Below are 21,662 nucleotides of genomic sequence, written 5' to 3'. Positions count from 1 at the left end.
TTTTTTCTCTGCCTCTTGGTCTCTCACCCACTCTTTCCCCCTCTTCAATAATTTTTTTTTTTTTTTGTAGGGCTTTCTTTCAGGTTTTTTTTTTTCCTCTGCTGCCACAGTGTGGTAAAATGACAAATTGCAACGGTTTGTTTTTCTTGCACTTTACTTGCAGTAAAAATAATTATGATAGATAGATAGACAGACGGACGGACGAACGGACTGATATTTACCACGTGTCTCTGTTGTTTTCATAGTTTTGCGGCGGAGAGCCCTGTTTTTAGACGTCGTGTCAGAATAAAAAGAACTTCAGCTGCGTCTCGAGACACATGCATTCATAGCGCAGCCGTCAGTTTTTATTTATTTTTTATAGAACAAGGACGTGTTAGGTAAACGACCCCTTAGGTTTTCATTAATAAGGTACCCTGTAAATAAATGCACCGATGTAGCCTACACAGAGATCACATGATTGCAAACTTGGTGACGGTGACGTCACGCACCATAGACATCGCTTTGCAACACGCGCACCGCACTAGTGGGATCTGTGTGCTAACTGTGAAGAGTAAGTAACCGTCGCGCACTGATCTCTACGCAGCGCAACCGGAGATCTATCAACACAGCCTGCGCGCATCATAAGAGTGGGTTAAAAGCACATGAAGCTTATTGTATGTCTCCGCAGCAACAGGTGAGCATTCCCTCTCTCTTTCTGAATGATTTAGTCTTGTCATGTTCTTGACTTTTCTAATCGTGTTTATTACATTTTTTGTGCAGCTTTTAAAATAATAATAATAATAATAATAATAATAATAATAAACGCATTATGTGATGCCGTTCCTACACATGCGGTGCTGGTCAAGCTGCAACAATTCGTCTTTAGTTTTTATAGGATTAATTCTCAACACAGATTCTTATGCAGGTCAAATTAAAAAAAGTCAGAGAAATGGAATTTTATTGTTGCTTTATAATACTTTTTAAATCGACGATAAGAATTGCCAGCCTACTAGCACTAAATAAATCAAACACATTTGAATTGACATCTGCCATGTCAAACTTTATTTAACTGATTCCTGTTGGACTGAACAATAAGTGATTTTTCCTGTCAAGGACAATCAGATCAAACAAACGAAGTAAATTATTTATCAGAGTGTAGTGGAAATTGTTTTCTTTTATAAGCATTCAACCACTCGGATATCTAATCATCATTAAAAAAAACATTTTATCTAGCAGAAAGGAGATGCTTCAGTATTTACCCCCCTTTTGGAGTGTCATTTGAAGATTCAATATGAATATTTACCCAGCATTCACAGTCTTCTCTCATTCCAAGATCTAAAATGGACAAAATGACTCTGAACCACTCTGCTGTGAATGTCACTCTGGACAACTGCACGCTCTTGCCGTATTACATCCACTCAGCAGGGATGGCGGTCAGCTACATTCTGTCCTACCTGCTGGTGCTGCTGCTGTGCATCGTGGGCAATGGACTCGTCTGCTTGGTGGTCATCAGGAACCGCAACATGCGTTCAGTTACTAATCTCTTCATACTCAACCTGGCCATCAGTGACCTGTTGGTGGGAGTGTTCTGTGTGCCTATCACACTGATTGACAGCCTCATCTCAGGTCAGTGGGTCATCATCATTGTCTTCATAATCATCAATATCATCTTTATCACCGTCAGTCATCAGCATCATATTGACAATGTTCAAAATCTTTAGATTCATCGATATCCATATTCATCCTTATTGTTGTTGTCATATCATCATCATCATCATCATCATAATCACCAAATTGTCATCATATTCATCAGTATCATCATAAACATCATCATATTCAACAATATCACCATCATCATCTTTGTCTTTATCGCAGTCATCTTCATAAATATCAGTATCATCTTCATCATTATCTTCATAACCATCAATAACATCATCACATTTATCAATATAATCATCATCATCATAATTAAGTCTATAATCAGCTTCATCTTTGTCATCATATTCATGAATATTTATTATCTTCATAATGATCAATATGCTTTTATATCAATGAAAGTTGGTGTACAGATGTAACGGCATTGAAGAAGATGTGCTGTCCTAATTTAGAAGTGCTCTTCATCAACTTTAAGCCTTTCTACTTGCCATGGGAGTTTTCCTCGTTCATCCTGGTGAGTGTTTATATCCCGCCACAAGCGTGCGTGAACGCAGCGTTGCAACAGCTGGCTGATCACATCATAGACACGGAGCAACAACACCCGGACTCACTTATTATTATTATGGGAGATTTTAAAGAGGCCCTATTATGCTTTTTGGGATTTTACCTTTCCTTTAGTGTGTAACATAGCTCTTTGTGCATGTAAAAGGTCTGCAAAGTTACAAAGTCCACACAAACGGGAGTTATTCTCTCCCACAGACAATACTGCTCAAGAACTACAAGAAACGGGATGTTTGTAGTCCAGCCATTTCTTCCGTAAAGTATCTACATCACTATGTAACACATTTGCATAATGCCCGCCTAAGGGCTGCTTTGGCCCGCCCTCAAACAAACATAGTTATAGCCGAGGCCAGGATGGGTTGGGTTAGTGTTGTCGCCATGTCGGGAAGATGCTGTTTTCTTTACTGAGAAAGCAAAACCTCTTTGTTTGGACTTCCAAAGGCAGACGAATTGAAGAATCAGTGGTTAAAATGTATTTTAATTATTTAGCAGTACAACCAATGCCGGATTTTCAAGAATTTGTTGGGACAATCTGGCACTTCAGGATCACAACCTGTAAGTATGCTTGATTATTTGTGGATTTATCTGTTACCGAGAGTTCAAATACAGAGTTTTGCGTTGTAGCTACGGTATACACCCAGTGCACAGCTGTAGGCCTCTGCTAACCTGCTAGCTAACGTTATTGTGTTTAAATAGTTTTGCTAATCAGCTGCGGGCCCACTTTTACCTACAATTGTGTAGAATTATGCAGATTGTTTGTCATTCTTACTATCATGAATACTGTACTTGTAAGAAAGCTACAAAATTAAAACTTACCACTGTGAAACGTCCTGCTCAAGTCCTTGCGAAGGTGATTCAGGTTGATCAGCTTGTTCTTCCAAACTTTCATTATTTCATTCATTATCAGACTCGGGCTAGAGCTGGTATTGCAAAAACCGATGCCACTGTTACCATAGTTACAATAGTTTTACAGAGCTGCTCACGAAGCCTCGGGAGCTGAAACTCGGTTATGGTAAGGGGCGTTATATTTCTGACACATGTTCTACGCGGTGTACTGCTACTCAATCTGCACTTCTGAACTGTGAGGAGGATGTGTGCCGGGTCTTTCTGAAACAAAAGACTAGGAAAGCTTCAGGCCCAGATGGTGTTTCACCTGCCTGTCTGAAAGTCTACGCTGACCAACTGGCCCCCATCGTCACACATATCTTCAATAGATCATTGGAGCAATGTGAAGTTCCCCCAAACGCTCCACCATAATTCCGGTCCCCAAAAAACCCAAAATCACAGGATTTAATGACTACAGACCTGTCGCTCTCAAGTCTGTGGTAATGAAGTCATTTGAGAGACTGGTTTGGCCTACATGAAGGACATAAATGGACCCCTGCTGGACCCCCTTCAGTTTCAGCTTCAGGCTGCATTATATCCTGCAAAACCTCGACAGACCTGGGACTTATGCAAGGATCCTATTTGTGGAGTGCAATTAAGCCTTCAATACCATCATGCCTGATCTTCTCTCAACCAAACTGACCCAGCTCTCCATGCCCACCCCAATCTGTCGATGGATCACCAGCTTTCTGACAGATAGGCAGCAGCTAGTGAGACTGGGGAAACTCACTGTGAGCACTGGTGCTCCTCAGGGATGCATTCTCTCTCCACTGCTCTTCTCCCTGTACATGAATGACTGCATTGCATAAGACCCCACTGTCAAGCTCCTGAAGTTTTTAGACGACACCACAGTCATCGGCCTCATCCGCGACGGTGACGAGTCTGCATACAGACGGGAGGTTGATCAGCTGGCTGTCTGGTGCAGTCACAACAACCTTGAGCTGAACACGCTCAAAACAGTGGAGATGATATTGGACTTCAGGAGAAATCCCCCTGCACTCCCAAACCCCCCCCCTCACCATCCTGAACAGCACTGTGGCAGCAGTAGAGTCATTCAGGTTCCAGGGCTCTACAATCTCTCAGGACCTGAAGTGGGACACCCACATAGACTCCATTGTGTAGAAGGCTCAGCAGATGTTGTACTTTCTTCGCCAGCTGAGGGAGTTCAACCTGACACCGTTCTACTCGGCCGCCATTGAGTCTGTGCTGTGTACATCTATAACTGTCTGGTTTGGTTCAGCCATCAAATCAGACAGAAGGAAACTACAAAGGAGAGTCAGGACTGCTGAGAGGATTATTGGTGCCCCCTGCCCAACCTCCAAGACCTGTACATCTCCAGATTGAGGAAACGTGCAGGTAGAATCACTCTGAACCCCACACACCCTGCCTACTCCCTCTTTGAACTGTTGCCCTCTGGCTGGCACCAGGCACAAGAACAGTTTTTACCCTCAGGCCATTTTCCTCATGAACAATTAAACTGCCTTTGGACTCCCCCATAGTGCATTAATGTAAATACATATCTCATGTACATATGTAAATTCACATATTTAATTCAATAACTGTACATACCCCTACCTTGCACATACATTACCACTTGCACATGTACATACGCCATTCTGTTATATGTCCTATTATTAGTATGTCTATTTATACTCTTACCTTGTTTTATATCCTGTGTCTCACTGTAATGTTGTGTGCACTTGTTTCTCCTATCACCAAAAGTTTCTCTTTTCTCATCTTTATGAAATGCAAAACAAATGGAAATGCTTTTTGTACATAGCCTTTTTTTAAATTCAGTTTTATGCATAATTTAACCCCTCCTCTTTAAATTATCACAGGTTGGCCATTTAGCCAGATCACGTGCACAATGAGTAACCTGGTCCAGGGCATGTCAGTGTCTGCCTCCGTCTTCACCCTGGTTGCCATAGCAGTAGACAGGTAATGACCAGAAATTATACTAGTTTAACATTTCCATAAAGAAATGACACATTATATTTTTGTATTTCACAGCAGTGTGGTGAAGTAAATGTATAGACCATGCAAAACACAACAACCTCATTATATATTATCGTCATGAGAAGGTCTAGGGTCTTTTGTGTGTTAAAAAGCAGGATCTCATGGAGGAAATGGAGAATCTCAGCATAAAATTTAATGCAATAAGTGCTCTAATGAAATACAAAAAGATGCTGGTGCTGATGTTCATAATTATGGAAAATAGCCACCCTCAAAGAGCATTTCATGATGAGGGGGAGGCAAAAATTGTAATCGGTATCGAAAGATCAAAGTGATAAAAGATTGCAGTGACTTCAAATATTATGTTGAATTATAGGTTTTGTTGCTGGTAATGCTCTGTTCTAGATTATCTTCTCCCCCTGATATTTTAAAATACTCAAAATAATTACTGGTGTTATAATTTCAGATCACCAACCTGACCTTTGTCAATACCATAAAGGAGTGGAACAAATCAGTACCATTTACAGACTACAATCAATGTAAACAATTATAAATGAATGGAGGGCCCCATTCCTAATACTGTAACATCTACAGTACTCACCTAATACAGTGTGTAGAGGAACTTCATCCTCCACTGCTTCACTGAGTCGAATTTATATATGATCGTCTTTCAGACTTTCACGTGTTTTTAGATCCTCCCAACAATTTTTATTTCATCGATATTTTGGCAAATTTGTAAAGTTTCTCTTCACCTGTCGCTTTAACCACACGCAGGCTTGATGATGCATTAACGTGATGCTGAATGCTGATTGGTTAAAATGGTTACTTCTGATAATGATTGGTAATGAATGCGGAAGAAGGCAAAATTTTATTTCAGATGACGCTGTGTGATATGAAAATCAATTTTGATTGGTCAGTTTACTAATGAGAGGAGGCTTTATGCCATCAGCATCCTCTGGCATTAAAAAGATAGTTCACCCAATAATGAAAATCCATAAAAATAAAAACAAAAGTAAAAAAATATAATCCATAAGACTCCAGTGGTTAAATCCATATCTTCAGAAGCGATATAATAGGTGTGGGTGAGAAACAGATAAATATTTAAGGCCTTTTTTTACTCTAAATCTCCTCTTTGACTTTCACTTTCATGTAAAAGTGAAAGTGGAGATTTAGAGTAAAGAAAATAACTTTTTGGGTGAACTATCCCTTTCATACCGATTCATACAGTGATTAAAACTCACCTCGACTATGCATCATGAAAGAAAAATATAAAGATACATATTTTTCCATTAAAGGCATCTGAGTTGTGTATGTTAGTAGGTAAATTGATTAAAACAACTGTTAATTTGATCACTTTTCTTGTTACAATCATTTTGAAAACAATTTTGAGGAGGCTCAGCCTCCCTTGCCTCTTCTGACGGGCCGCCACTAATATAGACAGTATATTATATCTGTATATTTATATACAGTGCTGGGTAGATTACTTCTGAATTGTAATGTGGTACTGATTACAAATTACTTGGAAAAAAAACTTTAATTGGTCATTTAATCTCTTGGATTACATGTTTATCATTTTATCAGATTAATTTCAGGTTACTTTTGACTTAACTCTTTTTTTTATTTGATGTTACATACCTTCTTCAATCAAAGTTGTGTAAAATTATTAAAAGTGTTAATAATATCAATTTCTGAATCTTTCTAGGACTTGTGATTTGAACTGAGATTTTCAGTACTAAACTTGTCTCTTTACACAGGTTTACTGGCATTGTTTACCCATTCCGTCATCGTCTGAGGCCAGTCACTGCGTTCTTCGCCATCGTCTTTATTTGGATTCTCGCATTTGCAATCATCTTCCCTTCAGCTGCAACACTGAAGGTCATACACCTGGAGAACATCTACATGGTCCAAGAAAACCAGCTCTACCCACTGTTTGTGTGTTTTGAGGATTGGCCCAGAGCAGACATGCGGCGAGTCTACACCACCGTCATCTTCATCCACGTGTACCTGGCCCCGTTGGGTCTCATAAGCATCATGTATGGGTGCATTGCCTCCAAACTCTCCAACAACCTGCGTGAGAACCGGCTTCATTCCAGAAGAAGGATGAAGGTCATCAAGATGCTTATTATGGTCGCCGTTCTCTTCATGGTATCTTGGCTCCCACTCTGGACGTTGATGCTTCTTACTGACTATCAGGATCTGGACAGGCAACAAATTGATTTCTTGAGCAGCTATCTTTTTCCAGTCGCACACTGGCTGGCTTTCTTCAACAGTGGTGTTAATCCAATCATCTACGGCTTCTTTAATGAGAACTTCCGCAGGGGCTTCCAGGCAGCTATGGCCTGCAGTTCCTGCAACTCTGTTGTGTCCGAGATGTGTCACACACATTTTGTGCTCCCGCCCCCTAACAAGGTGTCCGACGAGAACAGAGGTGTGACCAGCAGGCGGAAAGAGCGCTGTTTTGCTGTAATGCCTCGAGGAACAGGTCGTGGTATTCATGGAATTCTCCTTGAGGATATGAATAGAATTACAGCTTCCCATAGAGTGCTTGGAGCCTGGATGGAGTAAAGGATTTCCACTATATTTGGAGAAGTCTATCTGTTTGTGTTACCATTTATCTCAATGGCAGTTGCTTGGCTGGCACATGCAGCACTGGAAATACAAGACCTGAATGCTGCCATCTTTGCGTCATGGGCACTCAGTTCTGGAAACAAGTTTTCATCTGAGCTGTAAATGTCATTTAAAATGTTATTGATAATTCTACAATTGAACTTCTTGTAGTGGACATTGAAAACTGTTAGTCCATTTCACGCTGTTAAGAGTGCTCAAAAAGGGTCACTGTTCATCAGGATACACTGTTTTGGCACTCATAATGGTGTAGTGAGGCGCTAACTGCTGAAGCTAAACAGCCAAATATTGACCCATTGGTTACAATAACACAGGAGTATTGTTTGGAGTATTGTTGCAGTGTGGATCAAGAAAATGCGCTTGTTTCCTAATTTGGTTACTCTCTCAACCAAATTGTGTTTTAGTCAAATGTGGATGGTCTCATTTGGGGGTTTTACCACTGGGCACAATTTTTACTAATTTAAATACACTTTGGGACATTGCAGCCATGGAGTATTATATTAAATTCACACAGCCTAAAACTGTTCATGCAAATCAACTCCACTGGTGTGTAGAGTGACATTTTAAGAGGTGTTTTTTTTTTCTTTTTTTTTCTGTGTACAAGCCTAAAGGGTCCATCTGAAGTGTTACTCAAAGACCCTAATGACAGACACCCATAGCAGAATGAAGAACAGTGTCTTAAGTGATTTTGCTTCAGGATGTTGCTTCATGACATTAATGAATCTGATGAATAATTAAAAAATAATTCAATTCTCATTTAGATGTTTTGCCAGGAATGATCTGTATACAGTGTATAATGTTTTACATTTCAAAATGAGTTTTTTTTTTTAGATCTGTTTTTAATCTGTTTTAGAGTATTTTTATTTTTTTTTCAGCTTGTAAATGTGTAAAGTGTTAAGAAGCCAAAAGAAAACAGAAGGAAAACAAACATGCACATCTGTGTTTGTGTGGATATGTGGTATGTATTTTGTGCCCATTTTGTGCCCATTCCTCTAGATTTGAGTGACATGTAATGCTGAAAGAAAAAAGACAACAGAAAATATTTTTATTGTCGTTATTACGTTATTCCTCATATGATGTCTTGTTGTTTTTTATGCGTGGTAACACCAAGCTGTTGTTGTAATATGAATTCTAATCGGCGCCAAGCCAGCCTTGTTACCTGTGCCCTCCTTTAAACTTTAAAAAAATTTAATTTCCTTTGAAAACTTCAAAAGTTATATATTTGCTGTTATGTTTACTTGAATAATGCATTCCAGTATACAGTATATGTTCATGGATTCATAATTCAGGAGTAACATTGACAGTAACTGAATGTTCAAAAAATGTTATGTATGTTTACATGTTTAAATATCCAGTAGGTGTTTCAATGAGGGGTAACTTAATTTTTTTATAGTATATATGTGTGTGTGTGTGTGTGTGTGTGTGTGTGTGTACACACACACACACAAACACATTGCCGTTAAAAAGTTTGGGGTCACTTGACTGAAATGTTTCACATGATCTTAAAAATCTTTTGATCTGAAGGCGTATGCTTAAATGTTTGAAATGAGTTTTGTAGACAAAAATACAATTGTGCCAACATATTAATTTATTTCATTACAAAACTAAATTTTATTTAAAAAAAAAAAGTTTTTGAAATGGATGGCTTGAACAGAATAATATAGAAAAGCAGCTAATAAGTGCCCAGTATTGATGGGAACTCCTTCAATACTGTTTAAAAAACATCACAGGGTGATACCTCAAGAAGTTGGTTGAGAAAATATCAAGAGTACATGTCTGCAAATTCTATGCAAAGGGTGACTACTTTGAAGATGCTAAAATATAACACAGTTTTGATTTATTTTGGATTATTTTTTTATTTTATTTTTTTGTCAGTTTTGTGACTACTGTTATCCTTAAATGTGAAAAATAATAATAATAAAGAATGAGTAAGTGACCCTAAACTTTTGACTGGTAGTGTATATATGTCTTTCTTAGGGTTTGCGTATGCCCACCTGAAATAAGCGATTATACGTATGGCCGCCAGAACAACGAGTAGTCTTTTGACCAGGAACTTTTTCAATCTGCTAACCATTGATAACCAGTCTGCCACAGCACCATTGAGTGAATTGTATATATGTATTTCAGGTGGGCATACGCAAACCCTAAGAAAGATAGGTGGGCATACGGCATATGCCTGGGTATGCCCTAGACCACTCTACAAGACACTGATCCCTCTTGTTTGAACGAGCCTTGTGACGGAACAAGCGCTTTCTGCTTGTGTCTTTCAGCTGCATGTTAAGATGAGCGGAAGAAGTAATAGTCCCATCCTGCACAAGTATTTGCTAATATAGCCTAATCCTTTTTATTTCACTTAGAAGCTTATGATTATTGTTCATGGTAACCAAATAATAATATCCCTAGTTACATTTTTATTTTTATTTTTTAGAATTTATATTTTTGATACAACATCAGTATTGGATGTATCGATAGGCTACTTTAGGATTGATCCGCCCATCCCTACCATATTCAACAACCTGAATATTGAGACCTGAATTTCACAACCTGAATTTTTTTAGGTGAATTCACACAAAATGTTTACAAATATTCAAAATTAACAGCAACATTTTTCAATAACATCAAATTACACTCAGTCACACTTTTTTTTAGACTTTTTTTCAAGATCATGAATTTGGAGGCTTTTTCAAATTCAAGTTTTGGTGATATAAAAATGACGCCATAGGCTACGAGATCACCAATGATGAGAGCGCTCTTGTAGACGGGAGTGTCAATAGCGCTGCGCAAAGTTGTTATAAAACAAGATAATTATATATCCTATTCCTTGATCACCCTACCTGAGATTGAACATAAAACCTTTGTATTAGTAGCCCAATATCTGAACTATTATATATATATATATATATATATATAAGCAGGGTTGGGGAGTAACGGAATACATGTAACGAGAATACGTATTTAAAATACAAAATATAAGTAACTGTATTCCACTACAGTTACAATTTAAATCATTGTAATTAGAATACAGTTACATTCAAAAAGTATTTTGATTACTGAAGAGATTACTTTGCATTTTATTGTCATTTGTTTCATTTAATATTTAATCCTTTCAAATGGAAAACATTTATACATATAAATGATGCGATCCAAAGTGCATTTGAACAGCGGTGAAACACTTTCTTATGATGTGTTACATTCATACGAGCAGACAAAGAAGTAAGTTTGAAGTAAGTTTGGAGCAGAAGGAATAGAAATAAACCTTGTGTAAATTGTCGGCTTTACGCTAAGATAAAATGCTATTTCTAGCCATTTTACATGCACGTTACCAGGCACGATCATATTTTTTTATAAAAAAAATTCACGTTGGATCATAATTTCTTTTTTTCTAGTAAGACATTTGATATTAGGGCAAAAATCGTATTCTTGACCATTTTTGTATTGTTTTCCTGTAAAAATATAAAAAAATCCTTAAAACAACACTGCATAAAATATTTAGGTTTTTCAGAGAATGTATTTTTAACATGTGTATTTTGTCTTACTGTACTGGCAGAGTTTTTATAGTCAAAACAAGTGAAAAAATCTACCAATGCTGAAGAAGTAATCCAAAGTATTTAGAATACGTTACTGACCTTGAGCAATCTAACGGAATATGTTACAAAGGACATTTTACAGCATATATTCTGTAATCTGTAGTGGAATACATTTCAAAAGTAACCCTCCCAACACTGCCAATTGTTTACATTACCAATCTGGATTGCTTGAGTTAGCATGCCATCTCGCTTTTTAATATTTTCATCAAATTCTGAATAGTCTAATCTTTTTTTATATTTATCCAACACATCCAACCTCTTCTGCCATTTCATTCCTCTGAAATAAAACACTTGCAATGTACATAACAGATTGTATTTGCACTGTACATAACAGATAACAGATTTGTATTAGCATTTGCACTACGTATGTGTATGTGTGTATGTATGTATGTGTATAATTATTTTTTTTTAATTATTATTATCTATGTCTTGCTGCTGTTTTTGTATTGTTTTGGTATTGTTGTACACTGGAAGCTCCTGTCACCAAGACAAATTCCTTGTATGTGTAAATATACTTGGCAATAAAGATGATTCTGATATGTATTACATTTGTAGACTACTGATGATTTGTCAGTGTCTTATTTGTTATGTTTATATTCAAGCAGACCACGTTGCCTTCATGATAATACAAATCTGGGCTCCATCTATGTACAGTTGTGCTCAAAAGTTTGCATACCCTTGGAGAATTGGTAATATATGTACCATTTTTAAAGAAAACATGAGTGAGCAGGCAAAACATTTCTTTTATTTCTTATGGGATTCATATTCAACTGTAGGTTATAACAGAATGGCACAATCATAAAACAAAACATGGCAACAAAGAAAAAAATGAAATTACCCCTTTTCAAAAGTCTGCATACCCTTAGTTCTTAATACTGTGTATTGCCCCCTTTAGCATCAATGACAATGTGCAGTCTTTTGTAATAGTGGTCTATGAGGCCCCAAATTCTTGCAGGTGGTATAGCTGCCCATTCGTCTTGGCAAAATGCCTCCAGGTAATGCAAAGTCTTTGGTCGTCTTGCATGAACCGCACGTTTGAAATCTTCCCAGAATGGCTCGATGATATTAAAGTCAGGAGACTGTGATGGCCACTCCAGAACCTTCACCTTTTTCTGCTGTAACCACTGGAGGGTCAACTTGGCCTTGTGCTTAGGGCCATTGTCGTGCTGGAATGTCCAAGAGCATCCCATGTGCAGCTTTCGTGCAGAAGAATGCAAATTGTCTGCCAGTATTTTCTGATAACATGCTGCATTCATCTTGCCATCAATTTTCACATGATTCCCTGTGCCTTTAGAGCTCAAACCCCCAAAACATCAGTGAGCCACCACCATGCTTCACAGTGGGTATGGTATTCTTTTCACTGTAGGCCTTGTTGACCCCTCTCCAAACATAGTGCTTATGGTTGTGACCATAAAGCTCTATTTTGGTCTCGTCACTCCAAATTACAGTGTGCCAGAAGCTGTGAGGTGTGTCAAGGTGTTGTCGGGCATATTGTAACCGGGCTTTTTTGTGGCATTGGTGCAGTAAAGGCTTCTTTCTGGCAACTCGACCATGCAGCTAATTTTTGTTCAAGTATCATCGTATTGTGCTCCTTGAAACAACCACACCGTCTTTTTCCAGAGCAGCCTGTATTTCTCCTGAGGTTACCTGTGGGTTTTTCTTTGTATCCCAAACAATTCTTCTGGCAGTTGTGGCTGAAATCTTTCTTGGTCTACCTGACCTTGGCTTGGTGTCAAGAGATCCCCGAATTTTCCACTTCTTAATAAGTGATTGAACAGTACTGACTGGCATTTTCAAGGCTTTGGATATCTTTTACACGCTTTTCCATCTTTATAAAGTTCCATTACCTTGTAATGCAGGTCTTTTGACAGTTCTTTCCTGCTCCCCATGGCTCAGTATCTAGCCTGCTCAGTGCATCCACGTGAGAGCTAACAAACTCATTGACTATTTATACACAGATACTAATTGCAATTTTAAAAGTCACAGGTGTGGGAAATTAACCTTTAATTGCCATTTAGACCTGTGTGTGTCACCTTGTGTGTCTGTAACAAGGCCATACATTCAAGGGTATGTAAACTTTTGATCAGGGCCATTTGGGTGATTTCTGTTATCATTATGATTTTAAAAAGGAGTCAAACAACTATGTGATAATAAATGGCTTCATATGATCACTATCCTTAAATAAAAGACAGTTTTTTTGCATGATCAGTCATATTTTCAAAATCAATACCAAAATTTCACAATTTCTGCCAGGGTATGCAAACTTCTGAGCACAACTGTACTTTACCGAAGTGTTCTGTAATATGTGGATTTGCATTGTACCCCTTACTAAAATCAGTTGTGTACTTTACCGAAGTGTTCTGTAATATGTGGGTTTGCATTGTACCCCTTACTAAAATCAGTTGTGTACTTTACCGAAGTTTTCTGTAATATGTGGATTTGCATTGTAGCCCTTACTAAAATCAGACAGCAGTATTCCGTTAGAGTATGCATGTGTGAAAGATCAAAATAGAAAAGTGATCATTACGCGAGTCATTTAACCTTAAATGTCAGTCTTTTTGTTTCTCACATTTTAAGTATTAACAATCACACACACACACACACACACATGCAAAATAATAATAATACAAAGGCCTATAAAGTATTTTTTAAATTTCCTGTAGCTATAATTAATCAATTTTTATTATATTAATTTCCTTTATAAGACACTCAATTTGTACATATACCAAAAAAATAAAAATAATTCACGGTAATGTATGAGCATATTGACCTGTTTCATGTGATATCACTGTATGACCATGCTGGGGATCTGGGGATTTCTTTTTTTTTTTTTTTTTTTTTTTACCCCATTGTCAAATAGTTTTTTTTCTTTTTTTTTAAGAATAAACCTCACTAAAATTAGTTGCATTTATGATTAAAACAAGGTGGCAAAAACTATAATAATAATAAAAAAACTCTTTTGTCAATGGGGTAATAAAATAAACTTGTTTTCCCTTTGAATTGAGTTTATTTTTCTCACCTCACAAAATGTTGATAGATTTATGATTAAAACAAAACAAAAACAAAAAATGTTTTGCAGTGCAAATAGCTTAATAGAAAAACACCTTCTCATACACTGGCAGCCAAAAGTTTGGAATAATGTACAGATTTTACTTTTATGGAAAGAAATTGGTACTTTTATTCACCAAAGTTGCATTCAACTGATCACAATGTATAGTCAGGACATTAATAACATGAAAAATGACAATTACAATTTGAAAATAAATATTCAGAACTTAAAATAATTCAAAGAGTTCTCATCAAAAAATCCTCCACATGCAGCAATGACAGCTTTGCAGATCCTTGACATTCTAGCTGTCAGTTTGTCCAGATACTCAGGTGATATTTCACCCCACACTTCCTGTAGCACTTGCCATAGATGTGGCTATCTTGTCGGGCACTTCTCACGCACCTTACAGTCTAGCTGATCTCACAAAAGCTCAATGGGGTTAAGATCCATAACACTCTTTTCTAATTATCTGTTGTCCAATGTTTGTTTCTTTGCACACTCTAACCTTTTCTTTTTGTTTTCTGTTTCAAAAGTGGCTTTTTCTTTGCAATTCTTCTCATAAGGCCTGCACCCCTGAATCTTCTCTTTACTGTTGTACATGAAACTGGTGTTGAGCGGGTAGAATTCAATGAAGCTGTCAGCTGAGGACATGTGAGGCGTCTATTTCTCAAACTAGAGACTCTGATGTACTTATCCTCTTATTTAGTTGTACATCTGGCCTTCCACATCTCTTTCTGTCCTTGTTAGAGCCAGTTGTCCTTTGTCTTTGAAGACTCTAGTGTACACCTTTGTATGAAATCTTCAGTTTTTTGGCAATTGCAAGCATTGTATAGCCTTCATTCCTCAAAACTATGATTGACTGACGAGTTTCTAGAGAGACCTGTTTCTTTTTTGCCATTTTTGACCTAATATTGACCTTAAGACATGCCACAAACACAAAAACAAACACAATGTTAAGCTTCATTTAACAAACCAAATAGCTTTCAACTGTGTTTGAAATAATGGCAAGTGATTTTCTAGTACCAAATTATCAATTTAGCATGATTGATGGCTGCTGGAAATGGGTCCTGTCTAGATTTGATCAAAAATGACTTTTTTCAAATAGTGATGGTGCTGTTTTTTTTTGTTTTTTTTACATCAGTAATGTCCTGACTATACTTTTTGATCAGTTGAATGCCACTTTGTTGAATTAAAGTACCAATTTCCTTCCGAAACAGCAAAATCTGTACATTATTCCAAACTTTTGGCCATATATATATATACACTATATTGCCAAAAGTATTCGCTCACCCATCCAAATAATTGAATTCAGGTGTTCCAATCTCTTCCATGGCCACAGGTGTATAAAATGAAGCACCTAGGCATGCAGACTGCTTCTACAAACATTTGTGAAAGAATGGGCGGCTCTCAGGAGCTCAGTGAATTCCAGCGTGGTACTGTGATAGGATGCCACCTGTGCAACAAGTCCAGTCATGAAATTTCCTCGCTACTAAATATTCCACAGTCAACTGTCAGTGGTATTATAACAAAGTGGAAGCGATTGGGAATGACAGCAATGACAGGCCACGTAAAATGACAGAGCGGGGTCAGCGGATGCTGAGGCGCATAGTGCGCAGAGGTCGCCAACTTTCTGCAGAGTCAATCGCTACAGACCTCCAAAGTTCATGTGGCCTTCAGATTAGCTCAAGAACAGTGCATAGAGAGCTTCATGGAATGGGTTTCCATGGCCGAGCAGCTGCATCCAAGCCATACATCACCAAGTGCAATGCAAAACGTCGGATGCAGTGGTGTAAAGCACGCCGCCACTGGACTCTAGAGCAGTGGAGATGCGTTCTCTGGAGTGACGAATCACGCTTCTCCATCTGGCAATCTGATGGACGAGTCTGGGTTTGGCGGTTGCCAGGACAACTGTACTTGTCTGACTGCATTGTGCCAACTGTGAAGTTTGGTGGAGGGGGGATTATGGTGTGGGGTTGTTTTTCAGGAGCTGGGCTTGGCCCCTTAGTTCCAGTGAAAGGAACTCTGAATGCTTCAGCATACCAAGAGATTTTGGACAATTCCATGCTCCCAACTTTGTGGGAACAGTTTGGGGATGGCCCCTTCCTGTTCCAACATGACTGCACACCAATGCACAAAGCAAGGTCCATAAAGACATGGATGAGCGAGTTTGGTGTGGAAGAACTTGACTGGCCTGCACAGAGTCCTGACCTCAACTCGATAGAGCACCTTTGGGATGAATTAGAGCGAAGACTGCGAGCCAGGCCTTCTCGTCCAACATCAGTGTCTGACCTCACAAATGCGCTTCAGGAAGAATGGTCAAAAATTCCCATAAACACACTCCTAAACCTTGTGGAAAGCCTTCCCAGAAGAGTTGAAGCTGTTATAGCTGCAAAGGGTGGGCCGACGTCATATTAAACCCTATGGATTAAGAATGGGATGTCACTTAAGTTCATATGCGTCTAAAGGCAGATGAGCGAATACTTTTGGCAATATAGTGTATATACACACACACACTGCGATATATATTGTTACTGTCCAACTTTTGGCAATTTTGACTTTTTACCATAGACGGAATGCACCTACTGTTTGAATTGTGCATTGAATTGACCAATAAAAAGATGTTTAATCAGGCTGTCTGTTTAACTTGTAAGATTGTTTATGAGAAAAAGAGTTTTTCCATGCCCTTGAAAAATTAGTTTTTTGGAGATATGTGTTTTTCTTCAAACAGCAATGATATATACATTTAAAATTACTTTTGAGCTGTTTCCATCACTTTGCGAATGTCCAAGAGAGAGATGCATTACATCAATGTTCGTTTGCTCTTCCTTGCATTCACAGATGTCATCCTCGAATTTTGCCACTTGAATTTCTCATCCCGTATTCAACAACCTGAATATTGAGACCTGAATTTCACATCCTGAAATCCACCACTTGAATAATAAAAACTTGAATTTCACAACCTGATTTTTTTTTAGGTTAATTCACACAAAATATTTTCAAATATTTAAAATTAACAGCCAAATTTTTCGATAACATCGAAATTTTATGCTAAGTCTTTTTTCAAGATCATGAATTTGGAGGCTTTTTCAAATTCACGTTCGTGCTGCTTTGAAGCAGGCTAACACACACACACACACACACACACACACACACACACACACACACACGTTTGTTTTGCTATACTTGTGAGGACCCTCCATAGACATAATGATTTTTATACTGTACAAAGTATAAATTCTATCCCCTAACCCTAACCCTACCCCTGAACCTAACCCTCACAGAAACCTTTTTGCATTTTTACATTTTCAAAAAAACATCATTTAATATGCCATTTCCCTTGTGAGGACCACCCAAAAGGTCCTCACAACCAGAAATGTCCTCACAGAACAGGTTGATTCTCAATACTTGGTCCTCACAAGTATAGCAAAACCTGTATACACACACACACACACACACGGGGCTCAGAGTGCATCGAGTGCACTGACCTCTAATCTGTGATGTTTGCAAGCTTGATGCTGGCCCGGGGCCCGGATGTGCTAGCGAATCACTGGTTTACAATAAAGACTTTGAAGATAGCAAAGCCTCTTCTCTAAACCTGCCTTCCCGGGAGTTCTCATTTTCCCCACGTCCTTCCAAAATCCCACCGCAGCCCTCAGCTCTCCATCCGCCGGGGCCAGCTTCACATCTGTACTCATTCCCATCATGAATCCCTTGAGGACATGTTCACTTGTGATCAGTCTTCGACTTTTTATAACGATTGAACTGCAAGTGGATACAATCTATTACACAATTCCAGCAGAAATTGATGCAGTTGACTACATGGACCCATGCAAAGCTGGTAATATAATATATAGTAATAATTTGAATAATTTTATTAAAAACTTTAGAATTCCAGCTTTTGTTTTATGTTTGTTTAAAGTTGTGTTGTTTTGTTTAGATGTTTTGTTAAATTTGAGTTGTTTTGTTTAATGTTTGTTTTGTATTTTGTTTTGGTTAAGTAGCTGTTTTATGTTTTGTTTAATGTTTTGTAGTTTTGTTAAGATGTGTTTTTTTATGTTGTTTTTTTGTTTTGATCTTATTTTGGTTAAATTTATGTTTTACTTAAAGTTTTTGGTCTTTTATATTGTGGTGTTTTATTTTGTCCCATTTGTTTGTGTGTGCTTTGTATATGTGTTGTATTGTTTTATTTTATTTTGTTTACACTATGTATCGCATGACAGCATGCAATCTGGCACATGTGAATAATTTCCTGGTGATTTTGCCATCTCCCTCTGTTACAACTCTCCAAAAACCAGCATTCTTAGGCACAGAGTGTAAAACTATCAAATACACAGCCTGAAATGCCCTTTAAAAATGACCGATTTATTTCGATAAATTTTTGTCAGCGTCTTATAACTGAATTTCCATAAATGCTATTTTCATTATTGCTTGGGTGGAAATGTAGCATTATTTTGCAAATTAATTTCCAAGTTGCTCTCTTTTATACATGAATAAAGACCAGGGTCTGTCAAGCTCCAAAAGCACACAAAATCAGGATAAAATAGTCCAAATGACTTATGGACTATACTGTATTTCAAGTTTTCTGCAGCCATACTTGCAGCCAAATCTTGCTTGATGGCTGTGGCCACCATTTGAACATTCTGTTATAAATAACTCTTTCAAAACAAAGTCATAAGGGTTTCAAAAGACTTGGAGGGTGAGTAAATGATTACAGAATTGTAATTTCTGTGTAAACTATTCCTTTAAAGGCCAAGTTACTGCTGAGTCAATACTGGCCAAGCGTATGTAGATTTCCACCTGCACGGTTAACTTGACTTTAATGCACAAAAGCTTTAAAAATTTTTATTTGGGAATTTTAATCTGAATTAAAATTTAAATAAGTCATAGTGGTGTAAGATATTATTCAGTTTGTTTCTAACTTGGACCGTCCCCTGTCCTCTGAAAATGATTCATTACCCTCACAGTAAGTGGTGAAATTCAAGCCATTAAAACACATCTATCTAATAAGGAATTTGGTTTGGCCCAACCACCATTAAATTGACAATTTATTTGATGACAAGGAAGAAAAGCACTGAAATGGACAACAATATTTGGAAGAGGAACAGCTGCTAGGTTGCTGCTACCATTGATGTTGATAATGCCGTAGCGTCTGATGTTGTAGAGATACAATGGCACAATACAACACATAACAACAGATTAGAAATCTAAAGGCATTTCATTTTCAGCATTCCTTCTGCAGAAGCTCCCAGACAGGAAATAATTTAGATGGAGAATAAGGTGAAGGTGAAATGTTAGAGTTGAAATGTATCATTTCTGCACTACTAGCGTCACCAAACAGAATTGCAAAAATAATGGTTCTACTTCCTTCATTCCGGACTGCCAGAGTGGTATCCTAACTTATCTAGTGGAGTCTTTCCCTGGTGCTCGTAACTTTGCCGATTATAAATATCAAAGTCGTCACCCCTGTGACCATGACGCTCAGGCAGACAGCCTATAAAGGCATGTCATTACGTCATATCCGTTCTCTTTCCAATTCTCGTCTTTGCAGAAAACGTTCCCGAGGGTGAAGTTACACAGCTTGATCTTTAAATAACTTGGGACGCTCATTTGTAGAGATATAGTGATTAAGCTGATTAGCTATTTTGATTTGCAGCGTTGAAATTATTATTATTTTTTTTCAATTTCTCTGTTCAACGGCAAGCTGCATGCTGTGTGACTCACCTATGGAATTAGATGACGGCCACGGTCATTGTCTATCTTGTTTGGGACCTGAGCACCTTAAGCAGACCCTTTCAGATCCTTGTCCTAGCTGTAGTTTTATGCCATTAGCAATTCGTGAAGCCCTTGCACGTAGGAATGCTGAATCAGTTTATCTATTACCCACCATGAGTGCAACCTCTTCAGAACGTGGAGTTAAAAGGGTGGCAAGTCTAATTTATAATTATAATTTTCTTTATTCATCACACATTATACATATACAGTGAAATTCTTCTTTTTCACATATCCCAGCTAGGCTGGGGTCAGAGTGCAGGGTCAGCCATGATACAGCACCCCTGGAGCAGATAGGGTCAAGGGCCTTGCTCAAGGGCCCAACAGTGGCATCTTGGTGGTGCTGGGGCTTGAACCCCTGACCTTCTGATCAGTAACCCAGAGCCTTAACCACTGAGCTACCACTGCCTGAGTCCATCTGCCTCCTAAGAAAAAAAAGGCGAAAACCCCCTCTGCATTGGAACAGGGTGGATCAGCTAGCTGAAGATATGGGCCAGATTCAGGTGCTGTTGGCTTCTATGAAGCAGCATAATGAAGGTCAGCATTTAACAGAACCTACTACAGTTGCTCCTTGCATGGAAAAAGATTTTGATGTGGTTTCGGTGTCTTCATCAGACTGCTTTTTTGATGAACAACCTGTCATGATGGAGAGAGTTGTAAGCCCAGTATCATTGCGTTCAAGCAGTGCACAGAGTTCAGATTGCAATGGTGAGCCAATATCAGCAGCGAATTCTTTGTGTGCTAAATTAAAAGTGGCTTTGGCAAGACTCAACCTTGATGCTCCACCTATTGAAACTAATCAGGCTCCTAACCTGTTTTGCCATGCTTCTGGTTATGTTAATGATTTAGTTGTCCCACAGTGTGGTGACTTCATTAAAGAATTATCATTTGGTTTCAAGAGTGCGTTGACCATGCGGCCTGATAAGGTAATGCGCATGCTGTCTAGTATGGCAGATGCAGGGTCAGTTGGGTTGGATTCAGTGCCACCAGTAGAAACTGTAGTGGCATCACCTGCTGTGCAGGCTGATGAAGCGCTGCGTTCTGAGCCACGCTGTCCACAGCCAGAATATAAACGGACTGATACACTTGTGCGTAAGACTTACAGTGCTGTAGCAAATGTCAGATGCATCTCTAATACATTGGCATAGTTACAGTTGGCACTCAATGCTTCACTACCTTCATCGGATGATTCAGAATGTGCCAAAATATTACAAGCTTCACTCCAAGCAGTTGGAGCAGCTGCATCAGAATGTGGTAGGTCTCTGGGTCTTCTGACACAGCTGAGAAAGCAGGTGTGGCTAGCCCAGACTCCATTGCCAGAATCTGGTAAGAACATTTTGCACAACAAGGGGAAGGTGTTTGGTGCACAGGCTCAGGAAGTATTAGACAGACGTCTCATTGCGTCTGAAATGCGTTTGAAGCATTTAAGGTGGCAAACTACCTTCAGGCGTCCAGCGCAGTATTCCCACAGAGGCCCTTATCCTCATCATCAACAACATAGTACTGGCTTTGTGCAGGGCAGAATGCAGGAGGTGTTGGCACCACCGCACCAGTCCAGAGCAGCCTCACGATTTAATGCTTTGTCAAGGCACAGTTTT

At 38.5% G+C, this 21,662-nt stretch overlaps 1 protein-coding gene and 1 pseudogene across 1 annotated transcript; both read left to right on the top strand.

Moving 5' to 3' along the window:
* Positions 1-534: 534 nt before the first annotated feature.
* Positions 535-11,828, top strand: LOC127433420 (neuropeptide FF receptor 1-like). Its single transcript, XM_051685326.1, has 4 exons — positions 535-673; positions 1,313-1,605; positions 4,920-5,019; positions 6,789-11,828. The coding sequence occupies exons 1-4, from the start codon at positions 642-644 to the stop codon at positions 7,597-7,599; spliced, it is 1,236 nt and encodes a 411-aa protein (XP_051541286.1). The 5' UTR covers positions 535-641; the 3' UTR covers positions 7,600-11,828.
* Positions 11,829-17,997: 6,169 nt separating this feature from the next.
* Positions 17,998-21,662, top strand: part of LOC127433580 (bone morphogenetic protein 1-like) — a 47,150-nt pseudogene continuing 43,485 nt past the window's right edge.

This window comes from Myxocyprinus asiaticus, chromosome 43 (genome assembly GCF_019703515.2).
Source record: "Myxocyprinus asiaticus isolate MX2 ecotype Aquarium Trade chromosome 43, UBuf_Myxa_2, whole genome shotgun sequence".
Lineage (NCBI taxonomy): Eukaryota > Metazoa > Chordata > Actinopteri > Cypriniformes > Catostomidae > Myxocyprinus > Myxocyprinus asiaticus.
Note: the sequence above shows the minus strand (reverse complement) of the source record. Positions and strands in the feature narration are given on the sequence as shown.